This window comes from Capricornis sumatraensis, chromosome 4 (assembly GCF_032405125.1).
Source record: "Capricornis sumatraensis isolate serow.1 chromosome 4, serow.2, whole genome shotgun sequence".
Lineage (NCBI taxonomy): Eukaryota > Metazoa > Chordata > Mammalia > Artiodactyla > Bovidae > Capricornis > Capricornis sumatraensis.
This window is the reverse complement of record NC_091072.1, coordinates 90,894,088-90,919,357: the sequence shown is the minus strand read 5'-3', so window position 1 is coordinate 90,919,357 and position 25,270 is coordinate 90,894,088. Positions and strand designations below refer to the sequence as shown.

The following is a 25,270-nucleotide window of genomic DNA, read 5'->3' as shown; positions in this document are numbered from 1 at the left end:
TTTCTTATAAAGGCTTTAAATTTATTTTAGGCTAAGGATTTACGCATCTGTAAAAACAGGCAAAGTGTGAGAAATCATTGGTCAGCATAGATTTTTCTAGATATGTAATACAGCTTTCTTTAACTTGGAACATTTGCAAGTTTAAAATAAAATGGGTCTTCAAAAAAAATAAGTTGCAGAATAGAGCCAATGGGTCTGGTTTTACTTCAGTAGTTATTTTCATCTTTTATTTTGATATGTGCTTATTATTAACAAACAAAATTTTGTCTAACATATGTGCTGAGCAATTACTAGCCTTTAAAAATGATAATAAAAAGTAGGTTTTGTCCCAGATTGAGAGATACACAGATCTTGATTCACTTGAGTATGAATCTTGTTAGAAACCTGAGCTTTTGATGATCTCTTATACTTAAAATTTAACAGGTTGGGGGGGAAATGACATATATTTAGTAATATAAGAAAGAAATTAAGATATAAACAAAAGTAATATATTAGGAGATAAAACTCAAGAACTGATTCTAGGAGGAGGGAAAGTCCTAATAGATAAATTACTAAGTAGCTTTATCAAGAAGTTGAAAAATTTATCAAAGAACTCACCACCCAAAAGAAACTCCTGCCCAAAAATCTTTTCGCATACTCTTTGAAACTTCAAACAGCAGATAATTCCAGTACAGATAGTTCAAGAATTATTTCAGAACATAAAGTATTAAAACCTTTAAACAAAATACTGATAACAAATTCTGACTAAATATAACACTAAAAGAGAAAATTATACATCAGTTTCATTTAAATGTTCAAAATAAAATCAGTAGTATATTAAGTGCAGTTTACCATGACCAAGTGAATTTCATCCTGAGTATAAGGACAATTTAATATTATGTGCTTTATTAATACTTTTATTTCATCATATTAATAGATCAGGGGGAAAAAACTATCTGGTTAGTTGTCAAGGTACTGATGAGATTCAACTTGTGTTCTTCATTTAAAAGAAAAAAAAAATAAAAAAATCCAACACCTAGACTGCTTAATATAATTAGAGGGATGAAATACTTTCTGAAAACTGGCATCATATTTAATGTCAGGGTGAAGAACAGGTCAGAGATGCTTTATATCATTAAAGTGAATTCATCACTTGTTTCAAGTAAAGCATAACAAGAAATCCTTAGGTCCTTTTTAAAAAAGTGCACAAATACATTTATACCTCAACCCAAAAGCCAGTAAATTACCAGATACTTTCACACTAAAGGCAGGAACACGAGTGTCTCTCTATCTTCATTAGATTTCTTTTGAAGGCATTAGCTACTGTAAGACAAGGGGGAGGAAACTAAGACATAAAAGAATTTAAAAGGTCATAGGCAAAAACAAGTCAATCAAGAAAAGAGAATAAAAAACTTAGTGAGGGAGTGTGCTGTAAAATTAATGAACAAAAAAAATCAGCCTTCATATAAGCAAATAAAACAAGATATGGAAGCAAATGTCCATTTATTACGCAACAGAAAGACAAAATGCTTAGCAATAAATGTAACATGTTACAGTGGTGACTTTGGGTGAGGATATTGTGTGGTTTAAAGTAAGTGTATAATTTTATCTTTTAAAAAACTATTATAGGAGAAAAACTTTAAAATACTCTTGACCAATAGCAAAAATGTACTTGTGAACAAATGGCAAGACATCTCAGGTCCCTGGATAGAATAACTCAACAGAGTTATTAGTTCTGGGTTATTTTAATGCTAACTTAACTTGAAAAATCAGTAAGTTTTTCCCACAAGCTAGACAAGTTGATTCTAAAGGGCATTTTGGTATGAAGAGCAAAGAAGGGCAGGATATTTGTTTGATAGACCACAAAAGCCCTGAAAATCACTGGACTTGGAGATGTGTTGGTTAACCCTGCTTGATATGGAAACATGCTGTTCTGTTTATCTAATGGATGAAAGCAGTGAGGTAGTGACACAGTAATAGAACAGCAGTGGGAAATAGGGTGGAAACTACACGATGTAGTTGGCGGCATCATGAGAAAAGTTGAACCATGTAAAAAAAAAACTGGATTACCATTTGGAAAACATAAAATTGTATCCTTACCTCACAACTTCTTACTAGATGTCAACATTGTTCACCTTAAGTTGGTTTTATTTTGGATATATTAGTGTTTTGTGACTTTTTGCTGCTGATTAGTAGTTCATTGATATCTTTTTAGGGTTTGGCTATTGTGCATAAAGGTAGAGGGAACATTCTTGTATGAATCTCGGGACATGTGTCTTTATTTCTTAGGAAGAATGAAATTGCTGTTGTCTATTTGGTGGCACTAGTGGTAAAGAACCTACCTGCTAATGCAGGAGACGTAACAGACGCGGGTTCAATCCCTGCGTGGGGGAAAATGCCGTGGAGGAGGAAATGGCAGCCCACTCCAGTATTCTTGCCTGGAGAATCCCATGGACATAGGAGCCTGACAGGCCATAGTCCGTTGGGTTGCAAAGAGTCGAACGTGACTGAAGCGACTTAGCATGCGTGAACATTTAGATTTTTAAGAAACTGATAATTGTTTTCCAAAGTATTTGTACCATTTTACATGAAAGTACAGTTGCTCCACGTTATCATCAACGGTTGGTAATGGCTACGACTCTCAGCATTGCAGATGGTTTCCCTCCCATGGATGAAACCTGTGCCCCCTGCAGTGGAAGCATGGAGTCCTAACTGCTGGGTTGCTGGAGGTCCTGGTTATGTTGCTCTTTATCTCTTCCAGTTGGTGTATAGGTGTAGTTTTAATTTCCATTTCTCTGAATGACTACTGATCTTTAATGCTGTTTTGTTTGTTTATTGCCATTTATTTTTTTGTGGACTTTCCCCACTTTTTAAAATTGAGGTTGTCTTTTTATTGCTGAATTGTAGTTCATTTATTCTGGGTATATGTCCTTTTGCTCATATGTAAGTATTTTCTCACAATTTGATCCTAAAATTTTAATTTACTTTAAAATTTAGTTTGACTTAATTTATAAATTCATTTCAGCTTTTATGGTTATTGCTTTCTGTGTTCTTAGAAATCTGTTTATATTATGTTGTAAAGATTGTCTCTTGTTTTCTAAAAGCTTTATAGTTTCAGCTTTTATGTTCAGTCCTGTGATCTATCTTGAATTAATTTTTATGAAGTAGAAATTGAAGTTATGTTTTTTTTTTTTCCATATGGATATCCAGTTGTTGAAGCACCATTTATTGAAAGCATCTTCCTTTCTGTGCTGTCAGTTTTGGCATCTCCATCAAAAGTCAATTGACTATAAAAGTGTTAAGTCTATTTCCAGACTCTGTTATGTTCCACTGGTCTATTTGTCTATTCTAATGCCAATGCCATATTGTTTTGTTAGCGTAGCTCAGGCTTTTTCAGGCTTGGTGCTCTTCAGTTTTGGGGCCAGATAATTCTTTGTTATGAGGAACTATCTTGTATGTTCCATGTATTGTTGGATATTTAGCAGTTTCTCAGCTTTTACCCACTATTTTTGCCAGTAGCATTCTTTCATCCCTCAGTGGGGGCAACCAAAAATGTCTCCAGACAGTGCCAAATTTTTGTTGAAGGGCAAAAATCTCCCTTGGTTGAGAAACACTGGTACAGATCTGTAGAAGTCTGAAGTAAGGTCATGTAGGTTTTCTAGCCTCATTTTTCTTTTCTCAAGAGTATTTTGAGTTTTTAAGTTCTTTGTATTTCATGTAAATTTTAGAATCAGGTTCTCAGGTTCTGTTTTAAAAATAAGCTTGCTCAAATTTTGGTTGAAATTGTGTTGAAGCTATAGAAATATTTGAAGAGGATCAGCAATTATAATAATACTAGATCTTTTAACCATTAACTGCAGTATCTCATAATTATTTCAGTACTTTCTGTTCATTCCTTGGGATATTCTACCTTAACAATTGTTGTCAGTGAATATCCCCCTCTTTTCATCCTGATTTTGGTAATTTGTTTTCTCTTTTCCCCTCAATTCATTTAATCAAGGATTTACCATATTTACTAATCTTATCAAAGAACTGACTTCAAGGTTTGTTCATTTTCCCTATTGTGTGTTGCCTTATTTTACTGATTGCTGCTGCTGCTGCTTCTTTTTTTTTTTTTTACTATTTTTCTTTCCGCTCATTTTTTCCTTTCCTAATTCTTAAACATTTAAAGGTATATTTTCTCCAAGTAGTTTGTGATTATTTTTTTTTATCATTCAGTTTGAAGCATTTTTAATCTCCATTGTGATTATTCTTTGATTTACCAGTTATTTAGAAGCAATTTCCAAATTTTTATCTGGATGTTTATTTTTAATGGTTTCTGACTTAATTGCATATGATCAGAGAATCATACTCTTTAAGATTTCAGAGAGGTTTATTTTGTTTGTTTTGGTTTGTATTGTTCTGTCTACTCATTGAGATTGGTTTTATGATTCATCATATGATAGCTCAGTTGGTAAAGAATTTGCATGCAAAGCAGGAGACCGTTTTCAATTCCTGGGTTGGAAGATCCCCTGGAGAAGGGATAGGCTACGCACTCCAGTATTCTGGCCTGGAGAATTCCATGAACTGTATAGTCCATTGGGTCACAAAGAGTTGGACATGACTGAGTGACTTTCACTGTGGTGGATGCTCCCTGTGTATATGTGAAAGTGTTTTCTACAGAAGTTGAATATGGTATATTATAAATATCAGGTCAAGGTAGTGTTGTTCAGATTTATATATCCTTTGTCATTTTTTTTTCTTGATATTAAATACTGAGAGGAGTGTTAAAAATTTCAACTATCATTGTTTATCTGTTTTTCTCTTTAATAATGGCAATTTTTGCTTCATGTATTTTAAAGCTGTATGATTAGAGGCATACATATTTATAATTATGTCTTCCTGATGTTTGATGTGTTTCTGAGTAAAAATGTTTCTTTTTAAATACACTGTATCTTGGAATATATTTTTTCTTATGTTAATATAGCTGCCCCAGTTTTGTTTTTAAATTAGTATTTGCATAGTGCATCTTTTTTCTATGACTTTCAGCTTTTAATCTGTTTCTGTTTTTAAATTATGTGTCTTGTAGACAGCAGATGGTTGAGTCTTGCTTTTTTCCTTCTGTTCAGCTTCATAATTTCTTCCCTTTGATGGCATTGTTTTTTTAGTTCATTGTTTATTGTAAATATTGATGTAGGAGGCTTTCAGCGTGCCATTTTGCCTTTTTTCTATTTGTTTCTTTTGTTGTTGTTGGTTTCTATTTATTTTTGCAAATCCATTTTTATTTTTTTGGCTGCTCTGGGCCTCCATTGCTGTGAGAGGGCTTTCTCTAGTTGTGGTAAGTAGGGGCTACTCTAGTTGTGGTACACAGTTTTCTCACTGAGGGTGGGTTCTCTTGTTGCAGAGCTCAGGCTCAGTAGTGGCGCATGGGCTTAGTTGCCCCATGGCATGTGGAGTCTTCCTGGAGCAGGGATTGAACCCATGTCCCCTGCATTGGCAGGCAGAGTCTTAACCACTGGACCAACAGAGAAATCCCTGGTGGTATTTTTATACCTTTTTTGGGACAACAGTTCTCAAAGTGTTTATATACCTTTTTTATACCATTTTTTTAATACCTTTTTTTGGGGCAACAGTTCTCAAAGTTTGAGTTGGGGTCCCTGAAAAGTGACCCTGAAAGTTTAAAACTAATATGAGTAATGACTAAGTCAGGCAATTCTTTTGACTTCTCATCTCTTTAGTGTGTGTTGTATTCATTCTAGCATCTGATCCTTCCATTTGAAATGCTCTTTTTTCTAACTATATCCCGTAAATGCAAGTACCTAAAATTTGTTTCTGAAGTGCGGTCTCCTGTCTGTAAATAAACACTAACTTTGCATTTAAAAGTTATCTTTTTTTTTTTCAGTTGCACAGAGTAGTGAATGCCTTCAGTTAATTTCTAAAATAGTTATGTGAGTTCCTTGCCTCACCAACCATATGGTAAATTTTTGAAGATCAGGGCCATACTTTTGTTATTCAGTACAGTCTTGAGTACAGTGGCTCTTCAGTGGATAGTCATGTCCCAAGTATTACCTATGTGCTAAATTCTGTGGGAAGGACACAGGAGGAGAGCTTGCCTTTATCCTCAACCAGTGGACTTACATGCAGTGCTAAAGTAATAGCAGTATGAGATACTAATATGAAAGGCGTATTCAAGATGCTTTGGAAGCATGGAGAGGTTCTGACTTGTTTGGTTTCTGCAACTGATTACTTGATGCTTAAAACAAGAAAATAAAAGATATAAATTCTTGGACTTATGAATTGAATGAAGTTGGTGTTAGATGGTAGGAAGAGAGGATCACAGTTGGCAAAATGTGATATGTTGGGTGGAATTTCTATTGCAGGTAAATCATGGGATTCTTGTTAGGAACAGACTCCTAATTAGCTTTATTATTATTACAAAATGTGTATTTGAAGGGTTTGCCAAGGGTGGGGGTCAGGTGAAAGCATCTTGAATTTCATGATACTATGAAGAAAATAAATGGAAAGAAATTGGAAACTGCAAGAAGCTTATTAACCAAGAATTTTTTATACTCTTTTTTGTATATTTGTTTTCTCTCTTTCTGTTTTTTTATCTAGGTTAATTTTTTTTTTTCTTTTTGTGTTACAGTCTTGGCCCTTTAGTGAGTAAAGTGAAAGAATACCAAGTAGAGACCATTGTAGATACCCTCTGCACTAACATGCTTTCTGATAAAGAACAACTTCGAGATATTTCGAGTATTGGCCTCAAAACAGTAATTGGAGAACTTCCTCCAGCTTCCAGTGGTAAGCAAGAGTGTTTTTTCCTTCTATTTCCCTTTTATAAATGGAAGTGTTTCTCTAGTTTTTTTTTTCTCCTGGTCACAGAGAGAGAAAGATGTATTTACCCCTGAAGATCTTGTAAACATCCCTTCGAACAGTGAAGGGAAAAAAGTCTAGAGTCTTATTTTTGCTTAAAAACAAATTCAGTTATTTTGAATGAATTTAAGTATTTCTTTGGAGTGCCAGTTCTGAAAAATTTTGATGTTGGAACTTGATTTTATATCATTGCATGTACAGTGACTTGCAGAAAGAGTTAAACCAGTGTATGCATGAGAGAAAAGATAACCAAAATCATGAGTTATTTTGATTAGCTTTCCATTTTCAGTATTAATTTTGCTTTGCATTAGAATTTATGGTGTAAAACTTAACACTATTAAGATAGCTATGAAAGATTTCAGTTTACTAGTATCTTTAGTTCAGGCTGAGCCTTTTATAACTACTTACAATTTTAAAAAGTTTAGAACAGTTACAGTTAATGAATTTGTCAAGTAATTAGCTTTTGATCTCCAACAGAAATTTTTATGTAAGTTTTAGAATTGGTCTTCACTACTAAGCTATTGGCTTAAATTAACAGTCTAAAGTTACTGTCTCATTTGCAAATGGAGTGCAATTACTATTCCATGGAAAGATGTATATTGGTAAAAATGTAGTCTTAGTATGTAGTTTTCATTCATTTACTTAATATTTATTAATCACTGTGCTAACTATCATGCTAGATGATGCATGTGTACTGTTTCACTTTGTCCAAACATCAGTCATGTGAGAGGTCTTAATAATGTAGATTGTTGATAAGAGAATTCAAATTCAGGGAGATTAGGTCAGTTCATCCAAAGTTTTGATTACCTTGTTGGGTGAAGAAGATTCATACCCATTATTTTCTGTATCATGTCATTGTTACTTTACCCTTACTGAATTAGTTACTTCAAAAACATTTCACCAGCTCTGAGCATGTTATTTATAATTGTATTCAGTTCAGTTGCTCAGTCAAGTCCGACTCTTTGTGATCTCATGGACTGCAGCATGCCAGGCTTCCTTTCCATCACCAACTCCTGAAGCTTGCTGAAACTCATGTCCATCGATTTGGTGATGCCATCCTACCATCTCATCCTCTGTTGTCCTCTTCTCCTCCTGCCTTCAGTCTTTCCCAACATCAGGGTTTTTCCATTGAGTCAGTTCTTTCCATCAGGTGGCCAAAGTCTGGAGTTTCAGCTTCAGCATCAGTCCTTCTAATGAATATTCAGGACTGATTTCCTTTAAGATTGATTGGTTTGATCTCCTTGCAGTCCAAGGGACTCTCGTGTTTTCTCCAACCCCCCAGTTTAAAAGCATCAATTCTTTGGCGGTCAGCTTTCTTCATACTTCCAACTCTTACATCCATACATGATGACTGGAAAAACCAAAGATTTGACTAGATGGACCTTTGTTGGCAAAGTAATGTCTCTGCTTTTTAATATGCTGTCTAGGTTGGTCATAACTTTTCTTCCAAGGAGCAAGTGTCCTTTTATTAGTTATATTATAATTGTCCTCATTTTTTCCCTCTCATTAAATAAAACATGTTTGTTTTTAGCTGATTTCTGGCTCTAACAGGAATTCTGTTAACCATGCAGATTTTTACTTTCACAATTTCTTTTTCCTTTTTTTCCTGTCTCTGGTCAGTAACAATACAGATCTACTTTAAAATATTAATAACCTTTATTGATGAGTCTCCTGGAACAACATTTCTACTTAGATTGGAAAGGATCTCATTAGGTTACTACTAAAGATGACTCAAGTAGAGAAAAATGTTATATGCTTTCCAGTTTAGAGGTGTAAACATTACAGCTGCTAATAACTCCATAGCCAGCATTCCCACTGGTGCACAGAAATAGTTGTCAGTATGAGTTTACTGAATTGATATTGTTTTCCCTGTTTCATGCACTCTTCTGCAGTTATCTCCAATTCTTGTTTATGTCTAATAACTTATTTTATTGAATAAGTCTATTTTGAAACATTTTTCTGATATGGATCTCTTGAGTCAGTTTTTAAATCAAGTTTAGAGTTGCTGAGTATTTAATAACTAGAATGAATTTAAGGTGGAATTCAACATACTTGCCTAGAAATTATTATGGTTCCTTTTTCGTGCAGGCTCTGCATTAGCTGCTAATGTATGTAAAAAGATTACTGGGCGTCTTACCAGTGCAATAGCAAAGCAGGAAGATGTCTCTGTTCAGCTAGAAGCCTTGGATATTATGGCTGATATGTTAAGCAGGTAAACATGACTGTGGATTCTATTACTTATATACAGATATTTGCATTTATTAACGCTTTCTGATAAATATAATAAAACTTGGTCAGATTGTTAATATTTAAATTGTTTTATAAATGTGTGGTTAGGGGTGAGGGAAGAAAAAAGCTAATTATACTTATGTAATATTACATAGCAAGCATATTTTTTGTAGCTTGAAAAATAATAAAATTTGTAATTTAAATATTTCAGCACAGTTTTTATATTTTGTTTTACCCTTTATTTTCTTGAATATAGTCATCATTATTTGTGGCTAATTCACTTGAACTTGAAAATAATCAAGTGCCTTCATGTGGTACAAATACACAGTAAAAGCAAAGAGCTATCCTAGCACACAAAAAGCTTATACTTCACTATAGGAGATAAGACAAATGGCTGTAATGTAAGGCAGAGCTGGACTAAATATTAATGCAGAGTACAGTGTATTTTGACATTTAAAATGGAAGGAGCCACGAAAGTTTGTTATGGAAACCACATCTGGATTTAGTTTTGCAAAGTGGTTAGAACACAGGTGTATGTTCTTAAGGATAAAATATATCAGGATATATGAGTAGTCTTGAGTTGGGAAGCATTATTATTCCAGAACATAGAATGAATAGAAGGTAGTCAGAGATCATTCTGATTGATTGGAGTCTTATCAATTTGATAAGTAGTGAAAATTCAGTTAGACCTTTTGTCCTATGTGTGACTTGATCACTAGCACTGTACTGGCCAGGACACAGATATTTGACTGCTGTTGAGTCATTGAACTGCACATGTGAAATGATTTGAGAGAGGAGTTGAACCAACACAGTGGTTGAAACTGAGTGTATAGATTTGTAGAGAAAAGACAATAGGGAGAAGTAATCAAGAGATGGTCAGAGGGCAGAAATTGTAGTAGTTCTTGGACATCTTGAATTTATTTGTTTCCTTCTTATTTTATTTTAAGGCAAGGAGGACTTCTTGTTAATTTCCATCCTTCAATTCTGACCTGTCTGCTCCCCCAGTTGACCAGCCCTAGACTTGCAGTGAGGAAAAGAACCATTATTGCTCTTGGCCATCTGGTTATGAGCTGTGGAAATATAGTTTTTGTCGATCTTATTGAACATCTGTTGTCAGAGTTGTCCAAAAATGATTCCATGTCAACCACAAGAACCTACATACAATGTATTGCTGCTATTAGTAGGCAAGCTGGTCATAGAATAGGTAAGAAATATTTATATAATTAAAATTTTTCTTTAAAACCTATTAATGAATATTTATAAGAACCAATATGCTTTTCTTAGGTGAATACCTTGAGAAGATAATTCCTTTGGTGGTAAAATTTTGTAATGTAGATGACGATGAATTAAGAGAGTACTGCATTCAAGCCTTTGAATCATTTGTGAGAAGGCAAGTTTTTAAGATCTCTGTTTTTCAAATAAAATTTTTTCTTAAGAATAGAATAATAATGAAGATCTAGATTTGGTGGGTGAGGAAAAATGAATTATTTTATTCACAGCTGGATTAAATTTTGGATTTCATATGTTTTAATTAAGTTTTAAATAATAAGTGATAACAATACAGTATTTGAAGTGAATATCCTCTTAATTTTAAAATACAGTTGTCACATTTATTTTGAAATGTTTCCTCCTTACTGTGAGAACTTAAAGAACTTGGGAAAAGTATATATAATTGTGTTTCAGTTGTCTTACTGTGGTTTACCAGAACAAATTAATTATCTGGTCAGAAATATATACTAGTGAATTTTGTATCTCTTCAACAATTTTTGAGATCTGTTACATCCATTTTGCTAGGGCAGTGATTCTCAGTTTGAAAACCTTGGTTCTAATAATAACTGCATTTATGTGTGAGAAGATCATACTGGCTAAGTAGCGAGATTGTTGGGTTTTTTCCCCCACTCCTGGCTAGAATTGACAGCATTGTAGCACAGTGTTTTGTGACTTGACTGTTGCTATTTGTAGTAATAGTAAGGAGTTTGCACTCACGGTTTTTGATAAGTAGCTTTATAGTCATATAAAATTGCTAAAAATTGTGGGGTTCATTTCTATCCTTTTAATTGAGAAATACTTATTCTTGGGCATTTATTATACGTTCTGTCTTCTGAACATTAAAGTTATAAGACTAAACCTAAATTAATGTACCCTACCATTTTCACCAGTAATGCTAGTTACTGCAGAATACATTTATTTGGCCTTTGTGTTACAGTTGTATGTTGAAAAGATAGACTGTGTACAGATCTCTCTTTGTATGTCCCCACACTAACCATGTCATACCATTTATTGTAAGAATCATCCTGACTTCAAAGGTGTTACAATGGTGGTGGTAGGAGGGAAGAGTTCATCTTAAAATTGATTAAAAAAGAGTAATTTGAAAAGTAAATCTCTTTTAAAACATGAAGTCAGTGAGAGGGAAAGATGAAGGATCTTAGGTGTTGAAAAGGCTGGAAACCACTTTTCCAATGTTACATTAAAGGGAAGACAGAATCTGGTAATAAAGTTGACAGATACTGAATCAAGAAGATAAGTACAATTATTCAAGGTAGCTTTTGTTTTTTCTACAGATGTCCTAAGGAAGTGTATCCCCATGTTACCACCATTATAAATATATGTCTTAAGTATCTTACTTATGATCCTAATTATAATTATGATGATGAAGATGAAGATGAAAATGCCATGGATGCAGATGGTGGTGATGATGACGACCAAGGTATTTCAAATTAAGTAGGATTTGTTATATTTTCATGAAAGAACTAATTATAGATGAAGATGATTCTTAGCCCCAAAATGTACTGTTTGTTTGCTTGCTTATAATAGTGAAAGTGGAAATAACCACAATATTCAGCAAGAGCAAGTTGATTTAATTATGGGGCATCCAGGTATTGAACTGTATGCAATATTTTCAAAATCATGTTCTAGGTAAACATTTCTTAAAGCAGTTAATAAGTTGAATGAAAAGTAGATAGCAAAATTACTCTGTCCCAATTTAATTTTTTAAAATAAGCTGAAAAAAATGTTACTGTTTTTCTCTTGGAAAGCACTTATCAGTGATTACACAGTGTTTTTGTAAGGAGGGAAATGAATCCTATTTTTAAAATTGTACCTATAGATATCTATAACATATTCCTAGCAGTTTGGTTTGTTTTATACATAGTTACTTTTAATGAGAAATTTTAAGTATTATTTGAGGCTCCACTTAACTTTCATGAATAATCCAAGTATTTCTGAGGTTCCTGAGATTGATGTCGTTGTGCTGAGATTTGTGGTATTTACTGTGGAAAGGAGTAACACTTTAAGGGCACAAGGTTGCTCATGTGTAGTTGTCTCTTTTCTGTTAAAAGAACCATAATAGTAATGTTTAAATAAGTTACTGGGTGTATGTGTTGGTGGATTTCCTGTTAATTATACTTTTAAGTTTGATTCTTTGAATGAATCTATGTAATGCCTTTGCTCTAAAGTCTGTAATTTCATCCATCTTAAAAAAAAAAAAAAGATACAAAAACGCTCTCAATCTCATTTTAGACTCTTAACAGATACTGCTCAGTTTCTCTGCACTATAACAGAACTCCTCAAAAGAATAAATGCTCTCCAACTCCTTTTTCCCCCTTTTGAATCCAGTCTTGCAGTGATTGCTAGTGACCTCAGATGTTTGACTCTGCTTGTTCCTCAGTTTTCAGCAGCATTTCTTTGTTTAACTGCCACAATATCACATTCTCCTGGTTTTAGTCCTGTCTTTGTAATTACTCCTTCTCTGTCCCTATGCCGATTGCTCTTCATCACCCTGATCACTCAACTGTGGAGTATTTCTGAGCTTAGTTCTTGACTTCTCTGTTATGTTTTTATAATCTTGTTGATCTCATCTAGTCTTTTGGCTTTAATATCAGTATGCTGGAAACCCAAACTTTATCCCAGATCTTTCCTGTTAATTCTAGGTTCATATATGCAAAACTGCTTAATTGATATACTGCCTAGATGTCCAGAATATCTTCCCACCCTTCCTCCACTGTTGGTTATTAACTTGTTTCTTGTTTAGACTTCTCCATCTCAGAATAGCACCTCTATTCTCCTTAGTTTCTCAGGCCAAAAACTTTGGAGTTATACCTGATCACTTTTACATACCACCCTCATCCAGTCTCCCATCTCAGGACTTTCCCATACTGCATACTCTTATTTCCCTTTTTATTATTCTTACTTTCTTCATTACACCTAATCATTTTCTGATACCTAATTTTTTTTATCATAGTGTTATTGTAACTTATATAACCATAATTTTAGTTACTAGGCTATTTAATTTTTAAAACTTTTTCAATAAAGTATATTTCTATAAAGTTATTCCCATAGTTTGGTTGCCATTGAAAATTTTTCTTTTACTTATTTGCTTTAAATAGTCTACTTGATAGTGCCCTGTAATTTTTCTTCAAATCAGATGCCTTGATTTAGCAGTATTTGGTATGAGAGACGGAATTGTTAATACTTAAGCTTAGAATATTGTTTTATTTTATTATTATTTTTTAGAATATTGTTTTAATGTTTAGCAGGAGTTTGGAGAAGCTAGTGCTGTATTCTGTGGACAGAATTTTATTGTTGTAACTGAGAAAGTATAGCTTCTTTAAACTATATTAAGATAGTATTTTGATAAGTTGATAACAGATATGCATATTTGTTCCTAATAGCCCATCAAGAAATTTAATGGAAAGCCATGTAGCCACAAAGAAAGCTAATATCAGGATTCTTTTTTCTCCCCTGAAAAATTAGTTTCACAGTGTGATATGCCATTGGTGATCATTATTTTTATGGTTTATCTTATAAACTCCCCAGTTGTTTGATTTTCCTGTAGTGTCAAGTGAATCTTTTGAATTGAACTTCTATTCACATTATTTAAAAGGCTGGGACATGTACACATATTTGTAATCTGAAGATGTTTAATGTGTTAATAAATGATAGTTAAGAAGCAGCTCATTATCCATCAATGAGAAAATGTTTAACAAATTAAAAACACAATCAGATCATTTTTCTTTAGAGGTTTATGGGTAGATTTTTAAATAAACTGTGCTTCTGGTTTATGAACTAGCTCTTTTTAAACCTGTCTCTGACTGTATATCTTAAAAGTTAGAAAATTATCTTAGTTATGAGTATCAATTTACTTTCTGTATTAAACTTTTCATATGATTAATAGTCTGTTAACATTAAAACTTCTCTTTAGGGAGTGACGATGAATACAGTGACGATGATGACATGAGTTGGAAAGTGAGACGTGCAGCTGCTAAGTGCTTGGATGCTGTAGTTAGCACAAGGCATGAAATGCTTCCAGAATTCTACAAGACCGTCTCTCCTGCACTGATATCCAGGTTTAAAGAGCGTGAAGAGAATGTAAAAGCAGATGTATTTCATGCGTACCTTTCTCTTTTGAAGCAAACTCGTCCTGTGCAAAGTTGGCTGTGTGACCCTGACGCGATGGAACAGGGAGAAACACCTTTAACAATGCTTCAGAGTCAGGTCAGTTTAAAGTGTGGTTTTGAAAGTCCTGCTAGTAAATGTGATTTTTTTTAAATGGTGGTTTTGTATGGAAATTGGAGTTCCAGAATAGCTTTAGAGAAACATTTCTGGGATATGTTTGTATAATAGTTTATGGATCCTCATATAACGTTGCTTATAATTTATTCTGATTGAAGTTTTCTTGATTTTTCTTGGCTGAACAGTATTAATTTTAAGAGTCAATAAAATATCTTTATCTTTGATGTATTAATGGAGAAATCTTAGGCAGTAGAATTGGACTACTTGTGTTCATAGCTTCTTTCTCTTCTAATTTAGAGAAATTAGGACTTTGTGTATGTGTGTGTGTAGTCTTGGACAAGTTATTTAGACATTTTATTAAGCCTCAGTTTTCTCATTTGTAGTAATGGTTTACTTAAAACTGTCTACCCAAGGTGGAAATGATATGCTCTGTTTAAACATATGGTGAAGCCTGCCACACAGGCTTTATATGCCACATATTATTATTGATATTGATTTTATATCCCACCTATTATTGATAAAATACATATTTTTTCACTTTAGCACGTCTTTTTTAGAATCTAAATATTAGGTATTTATAGTCCCCATTTACTGAATATTTAATAATATTCACATTAGGCATTTTCCTATCTTATATGTAATCTGTAAAGCAGCCCCATGGGGTACATATATGTCCATTTTTATGGATTACAGAAGAGATCTTGAGAGACTAAACAACTAAACCAGGAGAAGGGATGTACGTGTCATAGCTATCTTGTTTTAAGTAGTAAAAATTTTAAAAGACTGTGGCGAACTTAAAGGTGAACACTGAGGACAAATTGTAGAAGAAAAAGAAAGTGTATCCAAGACGTAAGGAATTGACTAAGTATATAAAAAGCAGATAAAAATCACAAAAAATTTTGATGGTGCTAGGATGAATTAATTAGATAGGTGTTTTCTTTTGCCTCTAGTTCTCACATCATTGTTCAATATGGTATGTGTCTGTATCCTGCTATCCTTAAGACTTACTAGCAAATACCCTATTTAGGTTTCACTAACATTAGAAAGTATAGAAGCGATGTCTTTGACTCGTATTCCTGCTGCTTGTAACTACATTTGAAGTGAGGTTGATTTCATTGTAAGAGCCAACAAAAAGCAAAAACAAGGACCCATTTAATGGTTTCTTTTCCGTAATTTGTCTTTTTTCCTGTAATTGCTTATATGTGCTATTTAAGTTTATAAATTATGTTCCTAAAGTTTTGGTTGAAAATTATTATTTAGATTTCTATTTAGTCTTGTGCATTTCATAAGTAAAATTAATCAAGGAAGACTATTCTGTTGTTCTGTAGAAAGCTAATGATAGCTTTTCTCTATCAGTATCAAGCAAATATAGTTACAAGAGAACATGCGTAGTAGATGCAGCAAAGTTTGTATTGAACAAATTGTTAGCAGTTAGCAGAATTAGGAATTTGACCAGAAAAATTCTTCCATTCATCCCCACCTCTTGTAATTTGTGTTAAGTGAACTGAGGAAGTACCAGTAACTGAACCAGCTAATGAGCACTTGATAATTACAGGTTCCAAACATTGTTAAAGCTCTGCACAAACAGATGAAAGAGAAAAGTGTGAAGACCCGACAGTGTTGTTTTAACATGTTAACTGAACTGGTAAATGTATTACCCGGGGCCCTAACACAACACATTCCTGTACTTGTACCAGGTATGCAAGAAATAGTAAATCACTTTCGGGATTTATTATGACTTAGATAAGCTTAAATAATTGTTTTCTTGAGAAGGATGATTTGTGACAACTTAATTGGCACATGGAACTAACTTTTTAATAGGAACATTGAATATCTAAAGTTAAAAGTAAAAAGTTTAAAACGATACCCTAAAATATTTTACTTTAATATTTATCACAGGTTGTGGAATTTCTGTTACTTTAGAGATAACATAAAGTGGAAGCTTTAGCAGTCTTTTAGGGATTAGTTTTATATTTTTGCTTTCATAAAGTTGTCATGCATAAAAACATTGGATTTTTCTTTTCTGGTTGGGTTTTTAGGAATCATTTTCTCACTAAATGATAAATCAAGCTCATCAAATTTGAAGATCGATGCTTTGTCCTGTCTATATGTAATCCTCTGTAACCACTCTCCTCAAGTCTTCCATCCTCACGTTCAAGCTTTGGTCCCCCCAGTGGTGGCTTGTGTTGGAGACCCATTTTACAAGATTACATCTGAAGCTCTTCTTGTTACTCAACAACTTGTCAAAGTAATTCGTCCTTTAGATCAGCCTTCCTCATTTGATGCAACTCCTTACATCAAAGATCTATTTACCTGTACCATTAAGAGGTTAAAAGCAGCTGACATTGATCAGGAAGTCAAGGAAAGGGCTATTTCCTGTATGGGACAAATTATTTGCAACCTTGGAGACAATTTGGGCTCTGACTTGCCTAATACACTTCAGATTTTCTTGGAGAGACTTAAGAATGAGATTACACGGTTAACTACAGTGAAGGCGTTGACACTGATTGCTGGGTCCCCTTTGAAGATAGATTTGAGGCCTGTCCTGGGAGAAGGGGTTCCTATCCTTGCCTCATTTCTCAGGAAAAACCAGAGAGCTTTGAAACTGGGTACCCTTTCTGCTCTAGATATTCTAATTAAAAACTATAGTGACAGCTTGACTGCTGCCATGATTGATGCAGTTCTAGATGAGCTCCCACCTCTTATCAGTGAAAGTGATATGCATGTTTCACAGATGGCTATCAGTTTTCTAACCACACTAGCAAAAGTGTATCCCTCCTCCCTTTCGAAGATAAGTGGATCCATTCTCAATGAACTTATTGGACTTGTTAGATCACCTTTATTGCAAGGGGGAGCTCTTAGCGCCATGCTAGACTTTTTCCAAGCTCTGGTTGTTACTGGAACAAATAATCTAGGATATATGGATTTGTTGCGCATGCTCACTGGCCCAGTTTATTCTCAGAGCACAGCTCTTACTCATAAGCAGTCTTATTATTCCATTGCCAAATGTGTAGCTGCTCTTACTCGAGCATGCCCTAAAGAAGGACCAGCTGTAGTAGGTCAGTTTATTCAAGATGTGAAGAACTCAAGGTCTACAGATTCAATTCGTCTCTTAGCTCTACTGTCTCTTGGAGAAGTTGGGCATCATATTGATCTAAGTGGGCAGCTGGAACTAAAGTCTGTCATATTAGAAGCCTTCTCATCTCCTAGTGAAGAAGTAAAGTCAGCTGCATCGTATGCATTAGGCAGCATCAGCGTGGGCAACCTTCCTGAGTACCTGCCGTTTGTCTTACAAGAGATAACCAGTCAACCCAAAAGGCAGTATCTACTGCTTCATTCCTTGAAGGAAATTATTAGCTCTGCATCAGTGGTGGGCCTTAAACCGTATGTTGAAAACATCTGGGCCTTACTGCTAAAGCACTGTGAGTGTGCAGAAGAAGGAACCAGAAATGTTGTTGCTGAATGTCTAGGCAAACTCACTTTAATTGATCCAGAAACTCTCCTTCCACGACTTAAGGGGTATTTAATATCAGGTGGGTACCTAGATTTTCTTATTTAAGAAAATTTTTATTTTTTTTAATTTTTTGACTGGAGAAAAATGGCTTTACAGTATTGTGTTGATTTCTGCTGTACAACAACATGAATCAGTCATAATTTTATATATATATATATATATATATATATATATATATTCCCTCCTTGTTGAGCCTCCCTCCCCTCCCCCCAAAAATTCTTACTAGTATTTGGTTGCCTGGAAAGATGGCTAATGCTGTATCTTGTTACATGTTCAAATGACATTTTGTTGTTTAAAAGAATTAAGAGTGTAGTTAGATAATGATTAAATAAATCTGGTGTCATTTCTAGTGTTCAGTATATTTTAATGTTAATCTTTTGTCTTAATGTTGAAAAGATAGATGTCTCTTGAATTAATAAAGCCAGAGTACTATGCTTGTATTAATTACAGTACTAAAATTGGTGAACTAAGTTCAAATGAAAGATTCTGGGAACAGTTTTAAGATTTACCAGTGTCAACCCTTATTATCCAAGGAGAAGGTAAAAATGGCCATTCATTCTTAGAAATTGCTTCCATTTTTAATAAAAAATTTGATAATCTTATCTGCTGATGTGGTTAAACCAGTTCCCTTTTAGGAGGGGTAGATCCTTCACTGCTGGTTTCTCAGGCTGCCTCCTTCTTGGATGAAATTGTTCCTTTTGAGATCTAGTGAGTTATATTTCACAAAATGAATAAACTTTGCTCCATTAGTATTCTGAGGGAAAGAAGAAATGCCCTTCTTGATCACAGAGAATTTTAAGGAATTACAGACACTGATGTTACGTGAAGTGGTTTGAAAATGATAAAGGTGTCCATGGATTTTAGCGGTTAAAAACCGTAGACTTAAAATTTATTTTTAATTAGGTTCATCATATGCCCGAAGCTCAGTGGTTACAGCTGTGAAGTTTACTATTTCTGATCATCCACAACCTATTGATCCACTATTAAAGAACTGCATAGGTAAGTGGAAATGAAGATGAAAATACTGCCTAAACAGTTAGTAGTTAATTATCAAAACCTGAATTATTTCAGTAGCTAAATATATCTCCAAGGAACTAAAATACTTTTAAGGGTCTGCTAATTGTTTCATTAAAAACATAATTTTGCAAATAATTGAAATTAGGTAAATATGCTAGGATGTCTTTAAAGTCAGTTGCACATTTGATAATAGTGTTTTGGGAATGACCTAAAGTAAACTAATGGGTAAAGGGAAATGTTATATGATCTGACCAGTCTGAAGTTCTTCCCAGTTGTAAATGAATCTCATTTGAGTTGTGATGGCTGAATTTTCTGTTGTTATTTATATCCCTCTAGCTCCCAAGGGGCTCTATGGAAGCTTTTAAATTTAAGGTGGAAATTTAAGACTAAAAAAGATAATTCTTGAGGTATTTAGCCCTGTCAGCCTAAGAGGAGATACACAAGAAAGCAAAAGGTCATCTCTTTATTATTTTTCATGATTTTATAACTTCCTATGTTGTTTTCATCATCAGTTTACCTAGAGTCTTTAGTAACTAAACTCTTGGTGTTTTCTTGACAAAAAAATGGGAATATCAGCAGAAAGGATAGAGGGGTGTATGCATAGAAACTTAGCAGCTTCATGCCATTCTGCAGTGGACCAGAAGGGGTAAAAACACAGTCTAAAAGAACTACACAAAGGGATTATTAGTTCAGAGTAAGAGGGACATAGAGGATAAATGGATGACAATGCTGAGACGTAGAGATAATTCATTGGAAGTCTCTGTCAGAAGATCCTTGCCTTTGTTCTCCTCCCCTCTTTTTTCTTTGCTTACTCTCATTTTTGGCATTGTACAAGATACAACAAAGGAAGAGACCTGTGCCAGATCTCTAGAGACATCAGTCAGCAAGTGTGCATCACTGGTGTAGTTACTCAGTTAGATGATGATCATTCTGGTTGTTTAAAATTGAAATTCCTAGACCAAGTTGTTGGGGACCACTGATCCTAGATTGTGTCACCATTTGTCCATAATGATAGCAGTACTTTAGGAGCTTTACTTAAAAGCAATTTACCATCATAGTAATTCTAAACAGATAGAGCTGAGGAGCTTTAAATTCTTTTTGAACACAAGCTATCTCTTAACCTTTTTTGTAGTCAGAACTTTCCTGGGTGGTCAGTCTTGAGGTTACCCAGTCTATGATGTTTGAAGCATTTTTTTCATCTCCCATTTTATCAGATTGCTGTTGTGATACATTTAAGTCTTCTGGCACCTTTTCCCCACCATGTATTCTAAAAGATTACTTATCATCATATTGATGAATAGCTGTGAATGAACACATGTACCAGACACTGTGTTCAGTAATGTACATGCTATTTATTCTGTTCTGTGGCCCTAAAAGTTTATAATTCTCATTTTATAAACTGGGAAGCTGAGGCTCTTGCCTATGATAAATTGCTAGAAGTCAGTCTTACAGTTGACAAGTGAAGCAGTTTGGATCACCGTCTGTGTGACTCCAAAGATCTGTGCACTATATTCTTTCCTCCATGTGTAAGAACAGTCACACTTATATCTGTGTTTAGAGTGGCTGGGCACTTTCTCTAGCTTTTTGTCTTATGTTAGGCTTCAGTTTCCTTCTTTTCTACTCTTAGACCTCTTGTCAATTTATACATTTTTTGTTAAAGATAAAAATTAGCTTTTGGAGGCACATTTCTCTGTCATCTGATAAACTGTTTACTTGTTAACAGTATTCCAGCAGTGGATCTGTCCCCACCCTTGTTTATGTTTTGAACTCAGGTTTTAAGATTTCACCTTTGGGATGTAAACTATAGCATACATGTAATGTAAACTTCATATGAGCATAAATTTGACTTGCCCACAGCTGTACCCCAATGCCTTATGCCATAAATGCTCAGCAAGTACTTTTTGAATGAAAAAAGATTCCACCTCTGTTGGTGGTTTTTTTAGTGTGGATACTAATTTCGAACTTTAAGGAGTCATTCACGTTACTAGTTCTTGTGGTTGCTGACTCCATCACTTCTCTTTGCCACCCACCTTTTTTATCAACTATCTATGAAAGTAATTGGGAGCTTTAGGGGCCCTCACTCCTGTGTTTAAAGGTTCTGAGAATAGGTTTATCAATTAAATGCACTCAGATTCAGACATGATGGTTTAACTGTTGTCAAAAGAAATTATATAGTTCACTTAGTATTTCATCATATTTCATGATCCACGTTGAAGAAATAGAAATAATACCAACACTAGTAAAATAACAGTATAATGCATATTTAATTTTAAGCTTGCCATATAACTGTGTTGCTTCTCTTTGACTTCTTCAGGTGATTTCCTAAAAACATTAGAAGACCCAGATTTAAATGTAAGAAGAGTAGCTTTGGTCACATTCAACTCAGCAGCACATAATAAGCCATCATTAATAAGGGATCTTCTGGATACTGTTCTTCCACATCTTTATAATGAAACAAAAGTTAGAAAGGAGCTTATAAGAGAGGTACGTTAGATCACACTGTTTACCTAAGCTGGTCTTTTACTTTCTAGAATATTTACATATCTTTGTATTTCAACAGGTAGAAATGGGTCCATTTAAGCATACAGTTGATGACGGCCTGGATATTAGAAAGGCAGCTTTTGAGTGTATGTACACGCTTCTAGATAGTTGTCTGGATAGACTTGATATCTTTGAATTTCTTAATCATGTTGAAGATGGTTTGAAGGACCATTATGACATTAAGGTGAGATGTTTGTGCCTGTTGATAAAATGTTTTAGAAGAATACTTTTTGCTAGTGACTTTCACCTTTGTAATTTTGCTTGTTATTCAGTGAGAATGATTGGTTTACTTGTCATGATTTTATTGTGTTAGAAACTCTAATATGCAAACAAAGTAGCAGTGCAGTGTAATAACATCAGTTGACATATAGGAAAGTCCAGAAACCTTTCATTGGCGGAGGAAGTCAGAATCAGAGTGTTGTTAAAGGATGTTATACACAAAGCTATCTGTAGACGCAACCACAGAGAAATTATACCGCCTCTTAGGCTTAGAGCATGAACTTTGCCTATAGTTCCTTTTTATCTTCCTATTTAAAATGTGAACTATAAAAGGGTGATTTGAAAAATCTTTTACTCAGGGCCTTTGGTCAAGCAGGGCAAAAGTGGTAGTTGAGCAGTAATTCGGCCATACTATCAGAACTCTTACTTTGATGTTTCCATAATGTAATATGGAATAACCTGATTCTCCCAGAATTCAATGAAAAGAGCCCTGAAAGAATAGGATCCTTCTACAATTTATAGTCTTAAGATAAAAGACTATCGGTTATTGGACTTTAATGGATTAATCTGAATAAGCAGGCTCTTTGGTTTTGTTTTTTTTGTTTGTTGTTTAGAAAAATCTAAGACAGTAGAAACTTGTTATAAAGCTTTTCTTCTAGTTATTTTCTCACTCATTGATTTTTTCCATTTGGTCCACATGAACTTTTTGAAAAACAGTTTATGACCCTGTCCCAATGAGTGAAGTAAAAAAAACAAAAAAAAGTAAGTTGGAAAGCTCCCCAGCTCTAGCTCATGTGCAGTCAAGATTGAGAATCACTTTTCTAGTTCTGTACTCTCAGACCATATGATAGATAACTTTAGTACTTGTAGCTAAAATTTCTTAGATTTGAACTCTGTGTGATTCCAAATGGCAGACTACATAAAAATGAAACTTTGTGGCACAGGCTAGTCATTTTCTTTTAAAAACTTTGTCAGAATTTGAGATTTGTCTTTAGAAAATAAACTCAGAATCTAAATTTTGTCTTTTTTATTCATAATAGATGCTTACATTTTTAATGTTGGTGAGACTCTCTACGCTTTGTCCAAGTGCGGTACTGCAGAGGTTGGACCGACTTGTCGAGCCATTACGTGCCACGTGTACAACTAAGGTAATATTGATGCTGTTGATTTAGGCCAGACTTGGTATGTTCAGGATTCTCAGTTGATTCTGTACTGTGGTTTTCCAAATTTAACTGTGCTGGCATCCTGTGTAGCAGTTGGCTTCAAAAATTAACTTATTAAATGTGGATGTTTTAGAAAGCTTACCACTGTTAAATGCTATTTTTAAAAGTTTGTTGTAACAGTGTAACACGTTTTTAAAGTACTGATATGGGTAAAGTGATAGGTCCACAAAAGAGGAGAAAATGTTTAATTCTGTTGGAGGCGGCAAATGGGGGTGGGAGTCATAGAAGGCTTCATATATGCACATGACAGTATTTAAAATGGACCTTGAAAAAAATCAGGATTATTTTTAAGTTCAGAAAGTGAAGCAAGACTTTTCATACAAAAATGATTATATGAATTAAGGCACAGAGATTTCAGTACATGACATGTTTGAAGAATAATGAACAAATATGGTAACATCAAACAGTAGTTTGATGGAGGACAAAGTAGGACTTGCTAAGCAGATCCCACTCTGGTTTTTATAATGGGCTTTGTATAAAATATTCCCTTAAAAGGAGACAGCTATTGCTAAAAAGGTTTCAAAACACCTCTGCTTGAAGAATAATGTGTCTTTTGGATCTGTTCAAGAGTAGCTTTGCTTTATTTTTATGTGCTTAGATTTTGTTGGTATAAGAGCTGCCTTTTATAGCATGTAATATAAATTTACTCAATGTTCCAGGTAAAAGCAAACTCAGTAAAGCAGGAGTTTGAAAAGCAAGATGAACTAAAGCGATCTGCCATGAGAGCAGTGGCAGCACTGCTAACCATTCCAGAAGCAGAGAAGAGTCCACTGATGAGTGAATTCCAGTCACAGATCAGTTCTAACCCTGAGCTGGCAGCCATCTTTGAAAGTATCCAAAAAGATTCATCATCCACTAACTTGGAATCAATGGACACTAGTTAGATATTTGTTCAACCTGGGGACCATTATATTGACCATATGATGCACTGATTTGGCAGGTTAATCATAAGACATGAAAAGAGAAGTATTTAAAAGCTTCACAATGTTCCACTTTTTTTTCCCTTCATGGAGACAGTTTGACTTTCTTCCATTGTTGTTTTTGTAGCATTTATTTCAGAAATATGTATTTCCATAATCCAGAGGTTGTAAAACCACTGATGTTATAGTGGTTAGGGCAACATTTAAAATGACAACTAAACGTTAGGATTGATGGAGATAGGGTCCAGTATATTTACCCTGTAATGTTTAGGATTAAAATGTTAAAATTTTGTGACCATGAATTTCTTTCTTTTATAAATTTTCTCTTATTTAAAAATCAAAAATTCTGCAAGACAAAAACCATGTTTCTTTTTCTTGTGTAACTTTGTTTCAGCAACATAAATTGATTTTTTAGCTGGCAGACAAGAATTATCTGTGTAAGACTTGTTACATTTCAGAGGGGTTGGCAGTTTAAGAGAGACAATAGGGTATCATTTTTTAAGTATGGGGATTAACAATATCCCTGTTGCACACACTAATTTTGCATGAGCAAGTTTGCAAATATGTATTGTCTGTAAAGCAGCATGTGCAGATTATTCATAATACAAAAGTTAAAATAAGTATTATTGTATTAGTGCAATTTTCAGATATTTATTTTTGCACAGAAAACACATATCTGGAGAGAGGGGGGAGTAAATTTTTGAAACTTTGGTTTTCTTAATGCCAGTGTGAATTTGCAGGTGTTTTCAGCAAATCAAGTCAAAATAACAATTTGCCACTTTTTCTATTATAAATTTAAATTTGAATATTTAAGTACTCAGTTTTTCTCGGTTACCCATTTGTGTGTGTGCGTTTCCCCTTAGAAATTCGTAGCCAGATTTTTCTTTGATTTCCTTTGGACCTCTACATTCCGTATCGAATGATTCTAATAACTGTGTGCTTGTGAATTTTATTTTTTAGAAAATTCTGAAGCTGGCTGTCACAGGTTTGTTAGCTAATAATAGTATTTTCTTTTAGTTGAGTTAGATTTTTTCCCCCCCTTTCTTCTAGAGCTAATTTACATATTGTATTTGGTAAGTGTTGACTACTCCTGATGAAAGGGTCTGTGCTTGGGGGGAAGCAAAGCTTTGCAGTACCTTATACTGTAGTTAAAATTTTATTTAACATATCCTTCAGTGAGCTCCTTTCACACTGTAGCCTATTCCTTCAAATTTGTGGTGCTCCTGTAACAGTAAGAACTAACTTCTGAAATAAAAGACATCTCC

At 34.1% G+C, this 25,270-nt stretch overlaps 1 protein-coding gene across 2 annotated transcripts in view; it reads left to right on the top strand.

Annotated features, from left to right (window-relative positions):
- Nucleotides 1-25,206, top strand: part of CAND1 (cullin associated and neddylation dissociated 1) — a 35,184-nt gene extending 9,978 nt beyond the window's left edge. Inside the window, exons 3-15 of one of the 2 annotated variants that reach the window (XM_068970045.1) lie at nt 6,605-6,759; nt 8,920-9,043; nt 10,008-10,264; nt 10,345-10,450; nt 11,622-11,767; nt 14,261-14,553; nt 16,127-16,268; nt 16,611-18,104; nt 18,989-19,084; nt 21,417-21,586; nt 21,663-21,827; nt 22,903-23,010; nt 23,745-25,206. In XM_068970045.1, coding sequence (XP_068826146.1) covers nt 6,605-6,759; nt 8,920-9,043; nt 10,008-10,264; nt 10,345-10,450; nt 11,622-11,767; nt 14,261-14,553; nt 16,127-16,268; nt 16,611-18,104; nt 18,989-19,084; nt 21,417-21,586; nt 21,663-21,827; nt 22,903-23,010; nt 23,745-23,969 — 3,481 coding nt within the window. In that variant the 3' untranslated portion in view covers nt 23,970-25,206. The remainder of the gene's footprint in view (nt 1-6,604; nt 6,760-8,919; nt 9,044-10,007; nt 10,265-10,344; nt 10,451-11,621; nt 11,768-14,260; nt 14,554-16,126; nt 16,269-16,610; nt 18,105-18,988; nt 19,085-21,416; nt 21,587-21,662; nt 21,828-22,902; nt 23,011-23,744) is intronic. The other variant, XM_068970046.1, reaches the window with a different exon arrangement.
- The last annotated feature ends 64 nt before the right edge of the window (nt 25,207-25,270 follow it).